General features: G+C 48.1%; 1 protein-coding gene across 1 annotated transcript in view; it reads right to left on the minus strand.

Annotated features, from left to right (window-relative positions):
• The window catches only part of FAT2 (FAT atypical cadherin 2), a 60,095-nt gene extending 45,281 nt beyond the window's left edge, over positions 1–14,814 (minus strand). The window contains exons 1-5 of the mRNA XM_063085402.1: positions 11,556–14,814; positions 9,631–9,945; positions 3,468–3,526; positions 1,747–2,058; positions 531–741 (exon numbers count right to left, since the gene is read on the minus strand). Coding sequence (XP_062941472.1) covers positions 531–741; positions 1,747–2,058; positions 3,468–3,526; positions 9,631–9,945; positions 11,556–14,814 — 4,156 coding nt within the window. The remainder of the gene's footprint in view (positions 1–530; positions 742–1,746; positions 2,059–3,467; positions 3,527–9,630; positions 9,946–11,555) is intronic.
• Positions 14,815–19,786: the final 4,972 nt, after the last annotated feature.

Here is a 19,786-nt window from a genome sequence, read left to right on the forward strand (position 1 = left end):
TTTGGATGAGGCCATCATAGCCTGGATCCAACTGCCTCCTAGAATGAGAATGGGTACTTTCCCCTGATCCTGAGGATGGAACCTGGGACCAGACACTGAGTATGGCCCAGCGTACAGCTGGCCTCAGGTTCAAGGTCAGTGAACTCAGCTCCATGCTGATTTCACACTGAGGCAGAAAAGAAAACATAAAGCTTGCGCTTTCTGCTCTGGGTCTTTCTGGACCATTCATCTTAGGTAGCCCAAGCACTTGGGGTAACAGAGGCACTGCCCAACTCTGGCTGGTGTTACCAGCAATATCATGATGTTCCACCTGAGGTGATGGCAGGAACAGAGGGAAAGCTTGGCAGAGGTGCATTCTATTACCCACTGCCCCAGAGAACCAAGGAAGGGCCATCACCACTCAGGGCCAAAAGAGGGGCTGCCAAGGAGCATGACAACAAGTGGGGTCAGAAGGATTGTACCATGAGGACTAGACTGGTCTATAAGGACTAGAGGGACTGGCCCTCCTGGGGCCCTAGACCTCATCTCACCTGAGATATTGAACCAGAAGAGGCCAGGCCGGCCCTCTACACTGATGACTCCCACCATGTGGTTCACGGGGTCTGTCTCCATGACTGTAAAGCTGTAGTGGGTCTCATCAAAGGCCAGTGGTATGGAAGACGGCCGGGGCTGGGGGATCCATTCAATGTGTAGCCGGACACTGGCTGAGAGCGGTGGCTGCCCACTGTCTGTTGCCTTGACCTAAAAAGGGATCAACACTGAAATTGAGGGCTGAGGCCAAGAAACAAGAAGACACAGGTGGCCAGGCCAGAACAAGAGTGCCATGTGATTCTGACCAAGTTGGCCTCTCATCCACTCATTCGTTCATTCATTCAATGCACTCTTGAGGGCTTACTATAAACAGACACCATGCTAGTTGCTGCAGGCATAGTGTTGGACAAAATGTGCAACCTGTGCTCAAAAACTCATGGTTAGTGAAAAAATAATAAAAGCCACTACTAACCGAAAACTTACTGTGTGCTAGTTCCTAAACTGGACTTTACACACATGTCCTTTATCTATCCCAACAATCATAAATGTAATAAGCGAGAATTTATTGAGTTCTCACTATTATCAGGCCTCGCTCTAAGAGTTTTGTGTGCAATATCTAATTTAATCCTCACAATAGCCCCGAGAGAGGAATTATTATCATCTCCCTTTTACAGGAGGAAACTGGGGCTCAGCGTGATGAATTCACCCACTGGATTATATGCCTGGCTGGCCATGAGGCTAGGATTGAATTCAGGCTGTCTGATATGTGAACTCATGCCCTAGCAATGTGATATTTTGGCTTTCTACCAAAAAAAAAAAAACCTCTTATTCCCATTTTACAGATGATAAAACAAAGACTCAAAGGGGTTAAATGACTTGTCCCAGCTCATACAGGTGTAAAATTGGAGTGCTAGGTCAGAACTCAGGCTTATCTTGATTCCAAAGCTCCTGTTACTCTCACTAAAGTACTTATCTCTGAGAATAGAGGATTTCCCAGGCAAATTTTGAGGATATACCCTCAAAGAGAAAGGCCCAGAATGCTGATCCTTTTTCTGAAGTCAGACTCCCAGTTTTTCTGGGAGAAGGCCAGGGTGGGTAGTACCGCCTCCCTCATGCTGGCTGTCTGTCTCCATCCTCCTGCATCCTCAAAGAAAATCACAAACCAGGCATGCCACATGCCACTCCTCCCTGCGGGGCCTCCATCCATCTACTCACTGTTAGGATGTTGTACTCTCCGGCTGTGAAGGTGCTGCTAGAAGATACCACGCCCGTGACAGGGTCAATACTGAAGCCCTCCTCATCACTCTCCTCAATACTGTAGGAGACCCTGCCATTGAGACCCTCATCCTGGTCTGAAGCCACCAGCCTGTACACAGGCCCAACAGACACCGGACTCAGCCTCTCAGGAAGGCGAACATTGAAGAGCTTGTGGGAGAACACAGGTGGGTTGTCGTTGACATCCAAGATGCGTACCACCACCCTGGAGCTGGACTTTAGGGACGGCTCCCCATTGTCCAACACAGTCACCTGGGGACAGAATTGAGCATGAGCACCCGAGCTGCCAAATGCAAAGTAGTGAACATGTATTGCCACTCACCGCCACCCCACCACCACTGCGACAGCCTGTAGATACGTAGTCTGTTCTCTGGTATGTGCTTGTTGGTTGTATTGTTGTAACCTTACCTACTTGGAACCCAGCTCTCTGGTAATATCACCCAGAGGAATACCGGCAAGAATGGAGAAAGGAACCAGAAAGAACTGGAAGAAGACAATGTCAGAGACTTCAGACAAAACCTGGTGATCTTCACTTCGGATGGCCCGTGTGTCATTTCTCAGAGACCACTTTTTATTTGCTCATAATTCTCTGAAGCTTTGTTCCCTGGTTTCTTTAAGCTACTTAAGTTAGGAAAAAAACAGTGAGAAGATGTTTCTGAAGGAATGGGTGGTACCTTTGGAGACACACATGCAGCCCAGAGCATGAAATGAAAGCCAGTGAGCAGAAAGGCACCCAAACAATTTCAGAATCAGAAGCTATTTTGTGTAGGGGCGAGTAGTTGCAAGGGCATTGTATGAGATAGAACATTTCCACACAAAGTGGTTCAGAATTTTAATAATATTTTGGTGTTTAAAGGTAAATATCTACTTCTGAACTATGGAGAAGCTTTGGTCTCTAGGCAACCTAGAAGGCCATTTAGCTGCTGCTTACTAATAACTCCTGTTTCTTACAAAGAGAAAGAATGTGCAGTGCCTGGCAGCATAGAAGGCAAACTTCAAATCTGCTGAGGAATCGGTATTCCTCCCTTCTGATGCCTTCAAGAGTGGAAAAAAGGCTTGTTCACCAGTTACATAGAACTCAGGAGGGGAAATAGCTAGATTTTCTACCTGAGATACTTCTCTTCAGATTTAATCCCCTCTAGGTCACTGACATGAGCCTCTCATTGGAATTGGCACCAGGGATGCCCATGTGATTTTAGAGTCATCCTAGAGAGAGCACAGATCTAGAAGACAAAGGTCTGGGTTTTCATCCCGGTTCTGCTACTGACCTAGTGTTTGACCTCGGGTGATTTTCTCTCTCTGAGCCAGTGGAATGGACTGGAAACCATACCTGACAAATACATAGTACGTGTGTACTGCTCTCCCTTCCTGCACTCACTGCAGACAATGCTCATCAATCAACAGTTCCTGCCCAGCCTGGACATGGTTTCAGATTCCTTCCCTTTTCAGTGCTGAAGAGCCAGCAAAGACCCAAGGATCTTTACCACCAACCACATCAAGGCCCAGCTCTCAGGTGTGTCCTCCTCCCTGACCCTCCTCAGCCTCAGTGCTAGAGACATGCATGTGGCTCCAAGGCCTGCCTTGGCTTCACAAATGACCTTCAGCCTGGTGTCCTTCAGGAGGCTTCCAAATCCAGTGAACTGCTCAGCACCATTACTCACCTCTAGGATGTGTTCTTCCTTGCTCTCTCGGTCCAGCTGCCAGGCTGTGGATAGAAGACCTGGGGGAGAGATGGTAGGAGGGACACGTGAGCAAAGGGCTCCCAGCGCTGCTTTACTGGGGCGAGTTCAAGGATTCCATTCAAATCCCAGATGAGAATTCTTCTGGCCTTGGAGAACATGTATATTAAGGGGAAATGGAACTCTGGGGACAGGGAAGGGGAAGAGAGGAGGTGAGAGAGAACAACACAGATGACGCATTAGCTAAAGTTTCCAACTCCTTCTTGCTTTCACCATTTAGGAAAGGGTGATCTGTCAGAAACTCAGCAACCAGCATGGCATGAGCAGCCTTCCCGAGTGTCAGAATGGCCTCCAGCTGGAATTAGCCAGGGGGTTACTGGTTCACAGGGGTGAGTATAAGCACTTCTGGGATGCAATTTTGGTTCCTTGTCACTGAAATTCATAAAATATGTTTGCATTGGATGTCTTCTGCCCATCATTCGTTCCCTCTTCTTTTACTAAATGAACTCTAGTTTTCCTGAAGGGAAGCTACGCTGCTCCTAATTTCCTTTGTGATCTTGGGTGAGGCTGTCCCAGTTCATGTCTGGGGAAGGGTTTAAAGCCTCAGATTGGTCAATCAGTTACACTATCCCCCTGGCCCTCATGACTGGTTCTGTGATGGACAAGTGACCTCTCTGGTGAGAATCAATTCTGGAACTTTGCAAGAACCATAGGAAAAAGTCTTTTTTGCTGCTGGGTGTTCTGAGAGTATAGGATAAAACCTGAGAGGAGCAAGGAGAGAGATCCTGAGAATAAAACCCACTCAGAGAAAATGAAGCCAAGAGGTGGACAGAGGCAGAGCTTTCGTTACACCATTTGGACACATATGATGCAGTCATATATGTCTGGACTTTTCAATAAAGTAAGAAAGTTAGTGTCTTCTACGGCTTCAGCCAACCTGGATTCTCTTCTACATCTGGAAAAGTCCTGACAACTAAGTCAATTCTGAGATCTCATAAGTTGGAACAGGAGTGAGTTGGGGGTCATAGTGGGGCTGGAGAAGCAATCAGGATCTTTAGAATTGTGGGGAGCAGGGCTCCACGCTAGGAAGGATGCTGCTTCCTGGCTCAGCCCTCCCTCTCCTTCTTGGGGTACGGCCAACTGTCAATTCTAGCCTCAGGTTTCTTACAGGGGACCTACTAGTTCCCTCTGTGCCCTGCCTTAACTCCAGGAAGCTCCTGCTTATTTCTCCACCTCTTTTGTGGCACCTCAACCCCAACCTTTTCTGTAAAAAGAGGAGTTGAATTGGGTGAACTTTAAGGCCCTCTTGGCTTAAGTTTGAAAATTTCATCACACTTTGAAGAATTTATTCCAAAGAGATAAATACACGAGTCTGGGAAGACGAGTGCACAAGGATGTTCATCCCAGCAATGTTTTAAAAAGTTAGCAAACACAGGGGGCCGGCCCGTGGCTCACTCGGGAGAGTGTGGTGCTGATAACACCAAGGCTGCGGGTTCGGATCCCATATAGGGATGGCTGGTTAGCTCAATAAGTGAGCGTGGAGCTGACAACACCAAGTCAAGGGTTAAGATCCCCTTACCAGTCATCTTTTAGAAAAAAAAAGTTAGCAAACACAATCCATATAAGGGAAGAGTTGCATAAATTATACATAAAAAGGAATATTATTCAGCCACTTAAAATGTACTTTTCATAGATATGGAGATATGTTGTTGTGTAAAAAAGGCAGCTTGTCAGGAGTTATCACAGAGATCACCATCATTGCCTTCAGTTCAAGGGAGATCACAGAGTGGTCACTTTTTACTCTTTTGTTGTTATTATATTATCATTCACCCGGGTCCTAGTACCAGCTTTTCTCATGACCAGCTGATACAAATGAGTCAGAGGAAGCCTCCTCTGGGCTCCTCTCAGCTCATCCGTAAATTGAAGAAGTTGGACTTGGTGACCCATAATTCCAAGTTATGGCTCAGAAGGTCATCCCAAGCCCTTAGCCTAAGAGCCCACACTAGCTATGGAAGATCTCTTTAAATGAAAGCAGAGCTATTGGTAGGGGCCAAGAGGCCATCCGAAAACTTTCAGTAAGTTTCTTGATCTTGTTTAGGTAGTGAAATGATGGAGATAATGGAATTAAGTGTGGAAATGGAAGCTCAGTGAAGGGCATGGGGATTCAGTGTTGGAGCCTCCAGTGATGGAAATGGGAGCGTGGCATGAAGATGTGGCCTGTGCTAGGGCCGTGATCTTGCCATGTGCTGTAGAACATGAGTCATCCCAGCTTTTTCTTCCCTAACAGAAGGCAGGCACTGAAGGCACCAGAGAAGGCTCCTGGAAAGCCCCACACCCAGGCACCCTTCCAGTCAGAGAAGGAAGACCAATGGAAACCAGAGTCATTACTCTGGGGCAGGCGTGGATACTGTCCCAGGTCACCCCACCCAGCTCAGCCCCAAGCTGAGGGGCTTGGTGGGGAAGAGCCCAGGATCTGGGAGCCCCTGGGAAGAGGGCAGGACTCAGGGGAGCTCCCACCTGGCTCCATCCCTTGCTTTCCTCCCCGCCTCTTCTCTCGCTTCATCCCCTTTTCTCTCTCTCTGTATGTCCCTTGCCACCCTTCTCTCTCTCTCCCTTCTCCCTGCTCCCTCTGTGTCTCTCTGAATCTCAGACATGCTTCCTCTCCCCATTCCTTTGAGGTTTTTCCCTCTCTCCACTGCCTATACTTCTAAAGGCCTGTGTCCCTGGAATTGCTGCCCTCTGGCTTCTTGGGCCATTACCCCTGTTATCTCTGAGGTCAGCGTCAGGATTCCCAAGGAGTGCCTGTGTAGAACAGGGGCATGCGGAGCCACCTAGAGGGCTGTGTGAGCATCCACGAAGGAGGTGTACAGAAAGCCCCTCTCACCCTTCCCGGCATGAGGTGGCACCCCGTCAATTTAGCTCTTATCATTTTCTCTGCCAAATGAATGTTGCCCCATCACCCCATCTCAGGTCCATCTTTGACCCTTCCCTTCCTCTCCTCCCTCATCCAGTAGTTTTCCAACTGCTATTGATTCCACCTCTGATAGATTCCTGGTCCTTCTACTTTTTCCATCCTGACCCATCCCAGCCTAGGTCTTGACCTGACCACCTTCCCTTCTTCACCTGCCTCTTCTTCCTTCCCTCTGAATCATAGAGCCAACACTCACTGAGCTCTCACATGCCCAGGATTCCTTCTAAGCACTTTCTATATCTCTATATACTCATCTTAATTCATTTAAATCCTCACAACCCCCCAGGGGGTAGTTATTAGTATCTACATTGTACTGATGAGAAAACTCAGGCATAGAGCAGGTAAGGAACTTTCCCACAAATCTCATAATTTATGAGTGGTGGAACTGGGATACGCCTTGAGAAAACTGACCTACTTGCTCTGTCCTCTACAGGATGCCTCTTCCCCGCCCCCCCCATGCTACTCAGGTCATTCTCCCTGCCCATGTGCCCTCCTAGGCTGCTGCCTGTTCCAATCCTCCCCAGCCTTCAGCTGGGCATCACTGTCCCTGTTCCATGAAACCACAGCACATGGATGTAGTTTGCATATGTTTGTCCCCACAACGCTCATGCTGAAACCCAGTCCCCAACGTTGCAGTATTTGGAGGTGTTTGGGTCATGGGGGTGGATACTTCATGAAAAGATTAATATCCCCCTGGGGATGGGGGTGGGGAGGGAGAGTTCTCAGCAGTTAGTTCCCGCTGCCTTTTAAAAGGAGCCTGGTGCCTCCCCTCCCTCTCTCTGTCTCTTGCTTTGCCTCACCATGTGATCTCCCTGCATTCACCGGCTGACTGCCAAGAGTGGAAGCAGCCTGAGGCCAGCACCAGATACAGCCATCCCAGAATCAGGAGTCAAATAAACCTCTTTTCTTTATAGATTACCCAGTCTCAGGTATTCTGCTATAGCAACGCAAAAACAGACTGATACAGACGTCCACCATCCTGCGCGGCTTCCTCTCCCTCTGGGCAGCTGTGCCCGACAGCTACACGTCTATGGTGTCTCGCTCTTTCTCACTGATTCTATAGTATTTACATCAACATCTTCACACTCCTGAGGGACTGACTTCCTCAAGGCCTGAACTGTGTTTTTTAAATCTTCACATCTCTCCACAGCACATCATTTAAAGGCCTCGTAAAAGTAGACCCTTGAAATGTTTTCTGAATAAGTGATTGAGTCTTGAGCTTAACGCAAGATGGTGGAAGCTGGTGGAGATTCATTCATCCATTCAACGGTTATTTATTGAGCTCCTACTCTGTGCCAGGTACTGAAGATATTACAGTGGGCAGAAACATCAAGGTCCCTTTTCTTGAGAACCTTTGAAGTCTAGGGAACGATGTGGATAATTAATGGAATAATCACAAGAATGAATACAATGGCCTGTGTGATAAGGGTTACACAAGGGAGTAGGTGGTGCTAGGAAGTGTGTTATGGTATCAGGAAAAACTCCTCTAAGGAAAGAACAGCTGGGCTGGGATCTGAAAGAAGAGCAGGAGTTACCTGGACAAGAGGAAAGGAGAGGAGACTCCTCATAAAGAGAACAGCACTGTAAAGCCCTGTGTCAGGAGGGAGCATGACCTGTAGCTGGTCATGTGGCTGGAGCTCAGGGAGAGGCAGCGAGGGGCAGAATGAAGCTGGAGAGGTCAGCAGAGCCAGGTCAGGTGGTCTGTGGGACATGGCAGGCTCTGACTTCGTCTTAAGGGCCCAGGGAAACCATCCAAGGTATCCAAGTAGGGAAGTGGGACAATATTATGATGGTGATGAGAAAAGTGGGCTGGGGCTCATTGCTAATTTGTTCTTTAATTTTTAAAAAGATTCATGCTAATAAAGATTTCTTCTCAGCTGCAGGGAGGCTAAGAATATCTCTACTGTCTAGGGCATTTTGCCGACCTGCTGTCAGGGAACTGTTGACAGTAAACAGAACAGGGATTTGGAAGAAGTTGAGAAGTTAATGCCTTAGGTGAGAGATCTCTTCTCTCTGTTAAGGAGGGAGGGACAGGGCAGGCCCAGGTAAAGAGCCAGCGTAGGTCTGATTTCTAGCAAATGTCACTGGGCAAATAGACATAAGTAGCCCGTACCCACTGTCTGCCCCAGGCCCCCCTGGGGACCTTCTCCTGGGTCCATTTTGTCCTAAGCATCTGGGGACCGCCACCAGCATCCTCCCTTTTCCCTTCCTCCAGTCTCACTGGGGTTCTGTCCTTCCAGGACAAGAGTAAATGGTTGGAGCTGGAGAATTAGACGTTGGATTCAGAGGAGGAAATGTCAGCCTTCTCTACAATAGGGTTATTCTTCCCCCAAGAGGTAGGTGTGGCCTTTGAGAAGTGTCTGCAGCAGTGGGATGTGGTTCTTTAACTCCAGAGCCAATGGGAGCCAGGCAGGTGGCATAAATGAGGCAGCGGGCTGGGAATAATACAATAGGGGAAGGTGGGGACCAGGGGACCAGGGGATGGAAGCCTGGTCGACATAGGGAGCTGCTGTCGGCTCTGGTCCATTGTGGCCCTGTGGGACTGTGGAGGCAGTGTAGCCGGATCATCTAAGTTTTTATGAACAACCAGAAATCTGGAATTTTTTGTGGGATTGCCTAATTTTTAAGTGTTGGCCACAGCTTGAAAAATCATTGCTTAAAGCTTTGCAAATAGAGCAAAACATCTCTGTGGGCTACACCTGGCTCACAGCTGCCAGCTGGTGACCTCTGGATTCCTCTACTCCATTCTTGTCCCAGACAACCTCGGGCCAAGGACAGTGAGGTGGTCAACTCGATGTAAGTGGATCCCCACAGCCACCACTCTGTGGGAGGGCTGAGACCTGTCTAGAACTAGGGATAAGGGGTTCATCTAGTGGCTTGGGACTCGGGGGAGAGGCCAGTTTGGGAGCATTTGGAGTTCTGAAGTAGTCCCAAAGATGAACTTTGTAGAACATTGTTCTCGGGCTTGAGCACATATCAGAATCCCCTGCGTGTCTTGTTGAAACAGATTTCGGGGCCCTAACCTGAGAATCCTAATTCAGGAGGTCTAGCGTGGGGCCTGAGAATTTAATTTTCAACAAGTTTGCAGGTGATGCTGATGATGCTGTTTGGGGACCACACTTTGAGAACCACTGTTGTAGAGATTTCTGTTTACCCAGCTTTCTGGGTCCTTACCTGTGAGAGGGTGAATAATGAAGAATCCCATGTGGTTCCCACTGGTGATGTTGAAGGTCAGCTTCCCCTCGGAGCTGGAATCTGGGTCCCAGGCATCCAGCTGAAGCACAGAGGCACCCAAGGGCGCATCCTCCTGGATGGAGGGGTAGAACACAGGTCTGGACATCCGGGGTGGGTTGTCATTGACATCCGTAACTTCGATGTAGACTTCAGTTAGAGAAGAGAGGGGTACGGAACCCCTGTCCACTGCCAGTACCGTCAACCAGTAGTAGGAGGCAAATTCTCGGTCCAGGGGCGCCAGAGTCTGAATCATTCCTAGGAACAGTGAATCACCAAACCCAAAATACTTTAGAACTTAAAGTGGCTTTAGAGATCACCCCAAACAACATTCACTGCACTGTGCTTAGAAAGGATATTAACAGGTATTCCATGAAAAGAGGGAACTGTTGCCAATACAATGTGGGAGACGCTGAGTTGAGCACAGGGGAATTAATATCCTTAAGGTAGAACCTCTCAGAGCCTTTCTCTGCTAAAATGGGCCCATGGCTCTGGCATATGGGCATATGTAGGGTTGCCAGGGGACTGTGGTAGTTGACCTACTTTCTCCTGACTGCTTCAACCTAACATCCATCGATTTATTTCACATTCTGTAAGTGGGATTTCCTTGTAGTTGTCCTTGAACTGCTTTCTTCATACTTTAAGTCCTGGTAGATAATCAATGCATGGGTTAGGGACATGATGAATATGTTGCTGTTCCCTCATCTTCACAATTTTAGGGGCTTAGCTCCATTCTTCAGTTCACTCACTCCAAGATTGCTTACTATGGGCCAGCACCGTTCTAGAAGTTGAGGATCCAACAGTGAGCAAAACAGTCTTTCACCCTAAAAGCTCTCATGGATCACACGCAGCTGGAAGGGCTTGTGTGGCAGCACAGGACCCATGCTTAGACCCATAGCATGTCATAGATGAGAAATGGGGAAACTGAGGTCCAGAGAGGGAGCATGACTTGACCAAGATCATGTAGTAAAAAAGTGGAAGAATTGGTCTGGAACTGACTCTCAATCTAATGCTCTTTCCACCACATCATCTTGCCCTTTACCCTGGAAATAAATCACCCACCAGACTATAAATTCCTTGAGGGCAGTGACCTGCCTTTAGTCACCTTGGGTTTCCCCGAGGTGCCTATCTTAGGACCTCACAAGTAGTGGGTGCTCAGTATTTGCTGAATTGCACTTATTTTGCATGAAGCTTAAAAAGAATAGATAAGTTGGTGTTGCCTTTTTGGAGGACAATTTGGAAATATCTATTAACATTCAAAATGTGCACTATCCTTTGATCAACTTCATTTTTAAGTTCTTCCTGTAGAGACTCATGCATATGAGTAAAAGAATATGAACAATGATGTTACACCTATATAATAGGATAATATGCAGCCAAAAAGAAAAAAAAAAAGAAAAAGATTTACATGTACTGACAAATGGGATGCCCTGATGTTACAATATGTGAAAAAATTTCAGAAGTAGTGTCTATTGTATGTTTTCATGATAATAAAATGAACAATGACAATATATCGGATACAAAGAGAAAAAATTTAGACAATTACAGACCAAATTGTTAATAAAGCTCATATCTGGGGAAATGGGCCACAGAGGAATATTCATTTATTAATTATATATAAAAAATTTATAACCAGCCTGTATTACTTTTATAAACAGAATATATATAATATATGTGTATGTGTGTGTGTGTGTGTATGCACATATATGTAAAGATAAATTTAAAATAAATAAAAGGGACAGGAAAGAGAATCCTTTTGTATTACCTTTTTCTTTTCAGCCTGATTTCTTTTGGGACAGTTCCTGATTTCCCTCTGGCCCACCTCCCTGCCAGGCCCTGGCACTCCCATCCCACCCCACCCCCAGTACCTGTGTCTTGGTTGATGCTGAAGGCTGCAAGGCCAGTGCCAGCCCTCAGGAAGTACTGGAGCTCCCCATCCAAGCCACTGTCATAGTCATGGGCAGCCACTACCATCACCTGAGTTCCCGAGGGGCTGTTCTCCTGCACCTGGCCCTGGTGCACAAAGGAGGCAAAGTGGGGAGGGTGGAGATTCTCATTCACATCCAGGACTATCACCTCCATGTGGCAGAGGGTTCTGTGGGCCAGGGGCCTCCCACTGTCACTGGCCCACAGGCTCAGATTGTACCCAGAATGCCTCTCAAAATCCAGCTCTCTCTCCAGACTGAGAGCCCCCGTCATCAGGTCCACCCGGAAGGTCCCATGGGCATCATCCAGCAGGACATATCGCACTTCACCTGCAGGGCCGAGGTCAGGATCAGAGGCATCCAGAAAGGTCAGGATGGTCCCTGTGGGCAGGTCCTCTGGGACCTTTAGGCTGCTGAGTTCTGTGATGCACTGGGGAGAGTTGTCATTGGCATCTTTCAATGTGACTATCAGGTCAGTGACAGAGAAGAGCTGGTGGCCCTTCCTGGGCTGATCCCTGGCCTCCACCTTAAGTATATACTGAGGTTTTGATTCCCGATCCAGGTGTCCTGTGACAACCAATTCCCCAGTGAGGGGGTGGAGGGAGAACTTCTCTGTGGGGCTTAGCAGGGTATAGCGAACCTTCCCATTGTCCTCTGAGTCAGCATCTGTTGTTTTCAGCTCTGCAATTGTGGTTCCAACTTCTGTGTCCTCTGAGATGGTTAACTGGTACCCACCAGGAGGAAATCTGGGTGCATTGTCATTCCAGTCCTTCACATTCACTGTCAGAAGCTTCCAGGAGGACTTTTGGGGAGTGCCCAGGTCATACACTGTTACATTGAGGATGTAGAAACTGGTGGCTTCATAGTCCAAAGGAGCAGCTATGGTGAGCAGTCCTGTCTCCAGCTCAATGTCAAAGCAGCCCTCCTCATTGCCATCTGCAACCACATAGACCAGTTTTCCATTAAAGCCAGCATCGGGGTCAGTGGCTGCCAGTCGGGCCAAGGGGGTGTTAATAGGAACATTCTCAGGAACGTCAATGGATTGGGGGAAGTGGTCCTCAAACTGGGGGGTGTGACGATTGATCTGAAATGTGCTTAAAGAAGTGAATTCCTCATCACTGGACTCCTGGTTCTGAAGCCCAACAGAGTGGAGGATAGTCTTTGTGAATTGTGTCAATACCCCTGTTTTATCACACGATATAGGGACCTCAAAACGAGGGTCCTTCACCACAGTGACATTCAAAGTTGTGGGTGAGGCATAGTTTTTGCCATCAGAGGCTGTTATTTTCAGGGAATAGCTAGTGGGTTGACCAGCGGTAAGATTAATAAAAGAGCGTTTGAGGGATATCACTCCAGAGAAATGATTTAGATCAAAATAATCTAGTTCATTGCCTGATACAATCTCATATTTTAGGTTCTGAAGCTCATCCACATCTATGGCTGACACAGTCATTACTGATTTCCCTACTGGCCAGTCTTGGTGGATAGACCCAGTGCAGTTGACTTCCTCAAACATAGGCTGGTTGTCATTCAAGTTCTTGAGCCTAAGAGAAATGGATACTTCCTTCTCCTGGCGAAAAGGAGATCCCCAATCTGATGCCCGTACCTGGAAAGTATAAATTCTTTTCATGAGCTCATAGTCCATGGGTTTGGAGGTGGAGATTATCCCCAGGTCAGGGTCAATAGAGAACGGTACAGATTTTGGACCAGCGATGGAATAGGTGACATATCCATTCTCCCCATGATCCTGGTCTGTGGCAGTAACAGTCAAAACACTGGTGCCTGGAGGGATGTTCTCATCCAAGGTGCCATCGTAGGAAGATCTGCTGAAGATGGGAGCATGGTTGTTACAGTCCATGACTTCGATGACCACCGTGGTGGAGGCCAAGCTGGGCGAGGTTCCGATGTGCAGCTGATAGTGGGCTCCGTCACAGAAGTCTATGAGCTTCGTGGTGGTGATCAACCCAGTGCGAGCATTAAGTTTAAAGCCTGCACTCTCTGAGGATGGCTTTAGAACATACTTCAGGTTGGGGAAGGTGGGGGTTACTTTCACCCTCACCACGCGGCTGCCGGGAGGGGAATGCTCACTAAGCTGCACTCTGTAAGCAGCCTTCTCGAATTTGAGCAAGCCCAGTTTGGAAGGGGGTAGGTGAAAGCCCCTAATCTGGGAATGAAATGAAGGTCTGCTCCCACTCCTGGCCTGGAGACTGAGGTTGAATCCATGAAGGTGCTCCATCCAGTTGATGTCTTTGACGGACACCAGACTGAACTCATTGCTCTGGGCATAAGATTTGACGGCTTTGAAGTGCTTTCCAGGGTCTCCACCAACAACTTCCACCAAGTCCACTTCCACTCCCGAGCTGTTTGCATCTACCACGACAGTGGCGTAGGTGGTATCCTCAATGCCATCTGGTGAGGTCACCACCACTGAGGCAATGGCTGGGGGCTTCCTGGGTGTAGGCTCCACATGGATGATGAGTGATGCCAAGTTGCCAAACCCGTTGCCCTCGGAGATTTTTCGCATGCGGTCCACAGCCAGCACCTGGAGCTCATACTTCCCTCTCCAGGTGACATTGAGCTTCCCAGCCACAGTGACCACACCGCTGGTGGGATGGATGGCAAACATCTCTGACCTTGGGTTAAAGGCATAATAGAACTCAGCGTTCTGGCCCAGATCGGCATCCGTGGCAGTCACTTTGCAAATGGGGCTCTTGAGGGGCATGTCCTCAGAGATGGTGACTCTGTATGAAGGTGGGGAGAAGAGGGGCTTCAGGTCATTCTGGTCCAGGATGTGGACTACCACACGGGTCAAAGCTTCAAACTCCAAAGTCTTCTCTGTGGCTTGGATGATGAGGGTGTAAGTATCTTGCACCTCCCTGTTTAGAAGAGCTATGTTGCTGTTCTTTGTCCTTATTCTCAGAAAGCAGAAGTTGCCCACCACATACTCCTCTGCTTTAAATACATTGGCCACATCCCCAGAGATGATCCGGTACCTCACTGTCCACTGGGGCTCCACGAGGTAGATGCCCATTTTCACAGAGCTCTCCACATAGGTCTTGGGAGCAGAGTTTTCATAGATGGTGGTGTTGTAAAGAGAGTGTGTGAAATGCCAAGCTGTGGAGGAAGTGATCCCTTCTAGGGGCTTCTCACAGGTCACACAATGGAGCAAGAAAATGGCAAAACCCAGCAATGCAATAGTCATGGTGAAAAAACTCCTGAAACCCTGGGCAAAAAAAGGAAGAGAGGGTGCAAATTAGGAAGTAAATGGTTCCTATTGCTGTCGTTCTTAACTGGAGGTGATTTTGACCCTCAGGGTACATTTGGCAATGTCTTAAGATATTTTTGGCTGTGCCAACTTGGGGAGGAAGTGCTCCTGGCATCTAGTGGGTAGAGGCTGCGGATGCTGCTAAGCATCCTACAATGCACAGGACAGCCCCCACGACAAAGGTACCCAGCCCCAAATGCCAATAGTGCCCAGTTTGAGAAACCTGTGGTTGGAGAACAACAGACTAGTTTAAAATGCTCTCTCAAGCATTTACAACAGTCCTGACCATTTACTCCTTTTCCCAGAAACTGTCTGTGGCTCCCTGGTGATGGTAGAATAGTCCCAAACTTAAGTCAGGAATCCAGGCTTCACAATCTGCCTCTAAACCATACTTCTCTCTTTCCTTCCTCCAAGGTCCCTCCATGAGGGCTCAGCTCCAGCCAGATTGAGTTGCATCTGTACATGCAGGGGCTGCAGAAAAACAAAGTACCAGAGATCCCAGGCCTGACATCAGGCTTTTCAGCTCTTGGCCCTGGCTCCACCATTTGCAAGATGGGTGACCTTATGGGCAAGTTATTTAACCTCTATGAGCCTCAGCTTCCTCTTCTGTAGAATAGGCATAAGAATATTATTTATCTCATAGGATTGCTATGAGAACTAAATGAAATAATGAAGGTAAATGACCTAGCAGGGTGCTTGGTATATAGTAAGTTTGAACTTAATATAGCCATTATTAATAATAGGAATTTGAAGTTCATAAAAGGAAGAGAGCTGCCCAGGACCTTACAGCTAGCTAGAAGCAAAGCGAGCTAGGACTGGAGCTACCTCCCCTGCCCCAGTCTTGTCTATCCCTATCCTACCACACATTCTCTATGGACAAGGCCTGATTCTGAATCATCCTATAACCAGGAACACAGAAAACCCCTGGACTCCTGGAATGTCAGGGCTGAAATGGACCTCAGAGATGATGGAGTTCAGTCCCTAATCCTCATGCACAGATGGGGAAATAGAACCCCAGAGGGGGGCCTGGGCTTGTCCAAGTCACACAGTGGGTGGCCGGGTAAGAACTAGTTCTTGTTGAATTGACCATAAATGAATGCTTTGCCCCTCTAAGGCTTGCTGCTGTCCCCACTGTCTCCCTTGCTGTTTCCCGTAGTACATCCCATCCCTGAACTCCAGCCTGGGTCAAAATGTGAGACTTATCAGGGCCAAGGATGGGGTCGGGGCTGGAGGAGAAGCAGGGTTTGGGAGGGCCAAGTGTAAGGCTGGGTGCACCAGGCTGTTACCTGGCCTGCCTGGGGGAGTCTTGACTCCTAGGAGCTTAATGGCTGCCTGCCAGATGTGCTGAGCATTCCTGGATGAAACAGGCAAGACTTGTTTTTCCTGTTGACTTGCTCTTCAAAGGCGAGGAAGAGTTAAACTTTTAGGGTAAAGGGAATAGGAGAGGCTTAGAGCCATGTCTTTGCAGAGTCTTCAGTGAACTGGGCACAGGGCTCCATAAGATCCTGCTGATAGCATCCTGAGATGGGAGGCAGGACAGAAGCAGGAATGGGAAAGTCCACTTAACTTGGGGTCTTAAAGCCTATGACTGAAGAGAATTTGAATATGTCCCATTCTTCCAGCTTTACTGCCAGAATCCCTCACCTGAGATCCTGTTGGTGGCACCCCAGGCACCTCAGAAAAGAGGGGGCAGGATGGAGACAGATTCTACACTCGGGAGTCCTAAAGTTAGATATAGGAAAAGCTGTTGTATATTCCCCACCCTGCCTGTCCCCTGCTCTCACCCCTTCCTCACCACTGTAGCCCACAAGGGAGCCAGCCCCAGGCAAGAGCCATGCTCACCCTACCCCTGACATGGCCCCCAGAAGCAGGAGGGGACCCCTGAGTCATTCAGCCCCCAACCTTCCCAGGATAGCATTGCTTTTGAAGCTGAAATACTAGGAGAAAAGGTGTCCTTACCCAGGTCCACTGGCTCCACAGCTCAGGAGCCCAGGGTGCCTGCAGCCTGCCAGCTCTGCCTGCCCTGCTTTGCAGAAAGCTTCCTGTTCACCAGGTCAGCACCAATGTTGGGCAGGCCCCAACAAGACACACTGCTCAGCTCAGCGGCTGCACAGACACCTTGCAGAGCGGGAGCTGTTAAGATGCAGGGAAGGGAGCAGGAGTGGGGGTTCCGTGGAGGGGGATAAGCTGATAGAGAATGCACCCCTAGATGGTGGTTTGGTGCCCATGGCCATGTCCAAGCTGTAGGACTTGCACCTGGCGAGTAGTTTGCTGAAGGAAAGAGCAGAGTCTGGACAGTTGTTTCCTGGTCCCAGGTTCAAACAATTGCAGAGTGCAGGGGCATGTTGGGCTTCCTGCACCAGCCTCCCAGCCCACAACACCCAGGATCATTATTTTGAAACATCTTGTGAAAACATAAATTAATTCATATCACTTCTCTGCTTAAAATTTTCCGATGACTTCCTGTAGCACTTAGATTAAAATTTAAACTACTTACCATGGCCTGGAAGTCCCCATGTGATGTGGACCCTGTCTGCTTCTCCAGTGATATCTCCCAGCACTCTTCCCATAGTTCACCAAGCTGCAGCCACACTAAGCTGGGCCCTGCCCCAGGGCCTTTGCACTTGCTGTCCCCCTCTACTTAAGACTCGCATGGGTGGCTTCTTCTTACCATCAGTTTTCAGCTCAATTGTCACCTCATGACCTCCAGTTTGTTGTAGCCTCCCTCCCAACCCCTTCTTTATCACTTCACTTCATTTTCTTCATGGCACTCAACAGTGCACAATATATACACCACCCGATGACTGTCTCCCTGGCTTGACACTGGGATCCATGAAGACAGGAGCTTTGTGTATTTTATTCTTGGATGAATCCTCAGTGCCTAGATGAGTGCCTGATATACAATGAAGCTCAATAAATACTAGTTGAAAAATGGGAGAATCTGGACTTAGGAAAAGCAATGACAGAATGAAAACTGAAAGAGACTTTAGAAATCATCCCCTCCTTTCTGAAGCTGGAAAATAAAGACCCAAGGAAAGAAAGGGACTTGCCCAAGTCAGGGTGAGGATTAGAGCCAGGTTCTTTCCCCCTGCTGTGCTGCCAGAAAGAGATGCTATGGTCACTTATGAATCCAGCTGCGTGGATTCAAGTCCCAGCTCCACCACTTGCTAACTGTATAACCTTGGGTAAGTTATGTAACATGTCTGGGCCTCAGTTTCTTCATTTGTGAGTTTGGGCTACTAAAGAGCACTGCTTTCATGGGGTTTGGTGAAGGCTAACTAAGATCACACATATTAATGTCCTTAGCACAGTGTGTGGCACACAGTCAACACTCCGTCCACATGAGTTCTTATTTTTTTTCAATGTCAAGGCAGAATCAAAGCCTGGGTTGGGGTGAGGGTGAGATCCACTGAACCTTCTGGAGAAGGTCCAGCCTGCGCCCAGTAGAGCAGGAAGCCACTGGTCTGTGATCGAGTCTAAGCTTGCTGGCCTAGCCACAGGCTGTTCCAGGAAGCTGCGAGCAGGCGCTTGTCTGGGGTGGGGCCTCATGCTCCCTGCTTCCCCAGGTCCAGAGAGAAGTCTGTACATGGGTGAATATGCACATTTTCAAAAGAGCACCCATGTATACTTAGTAGGTCTAGGTAGGTCTTATTTTTGAATAATTGTGTGAGTACATTAGTTGTGTGTACCTGTTTATGAATAGACCCTTTTAGGATGTATGCATGAATCTTCCTCTGTGTAACTCCCAACCCCAGTTTGAAGATGCAGAAGGCAGAAGGAAGTTAACATCACACAGGCTCTGGCTGTGTGGCCTGAGCAAATGGCTTACCTTCTCTGATCCACAGCTTCCCTACTCCATAAGATTATTTCAGGAACAAAGTTAGCTAATGCACGTAAGTGCTGAACGTATTACGTGGAACAGTTTTTAACAAATATTACCCAGTACTGTCACTTTTTAGCAGCTGGGTCATATTAACTGCTGTTGTTTGAGTTTGTGGATAATGAAAACTTTCAAACAAATTACGTCATCCCTGATCTGTTCTTGTGCAGGCGGGTTTTCTACAACAAAATGCTATAGGACTTTAAGGAGGCCATGATTTCAGTTCATCCTATATTTCAGTTCATTGCTCCAGCTTCTCAGAATCTTGATTCTGACATTCAGAAACTTGGTGGTTGTAATATCTATGTCTTTATCCAAGTCACTGATAAAAGTTTGAATGTGGCAAGCACCTCGTCACTGGGGGAATGTAAACAGAGTCTGGGTGGCCACCTGGGAAGGATGTTTTACTCTAGGGGGATATTTGAGCTTGGGGGGAGATGGGAAGAGTTCGAAAGTTCCTTCCAACTTATAAGGTATGATTCTTTGGTATGTGTGTGCCTATGGTCTGTCTCAGACCCTAACTGAGGCCCCCAAAGGCAGTGAAGGGATTTCCTCTGGCTGTGGATCAGAGTTGCACACTTGCCAATGCTTGTTCAACAGTCACTGGAATAAGCTGATCCTTGACCTGGCTCTATGGAGACCTGGATCTAAAGTCACTCATATCCTGTGCAGTCTTGGTCAAGTAAGTCACCTAAGCCCTACGGAACTCTTTCCTCATCTGTAAATGACGTGTGTATGTTGTGGGAATGGACTGGATTGGATGGGTGATTCCAAACCCCAGTGCTTTCAGGGAAACAACCTTTTCTCCTGATGGAATTGTACCTGGCAACACAATCTGTAAACAGACAGAAGCAGACTGCACTGTTATAAGCAGAGGTGGAGCCAAGGGTTCTGCCTGCAGGTGTCCCTTGCTCCCCTGGGAAGCATGGGCTTGAAAAATTGGACTAGATGACCTCTAAAAGCCCTTCCAGATCCGATAAGCTGGAGCTCTGCTGTTCCAGCATTCTGTATCCTATCATAAAAAGGTCT

The sequence above is a fragment of the Cynocephalus volans genome, chromosome 2 (assembly GCF_027409185.1).
Source record: "Cynocephalus volans isolate mCynVol1 chromosome 2, mCynVol1.pri, whole genome shotgun sequence".
NCBI classification, from domain to species: domain Eukaryota; kingdom Metazoa; phylum Chordata; class Mammalia; order Dermoptera; family Cynocephalidae; genus Cynocephalus; species Cynocephalus volans.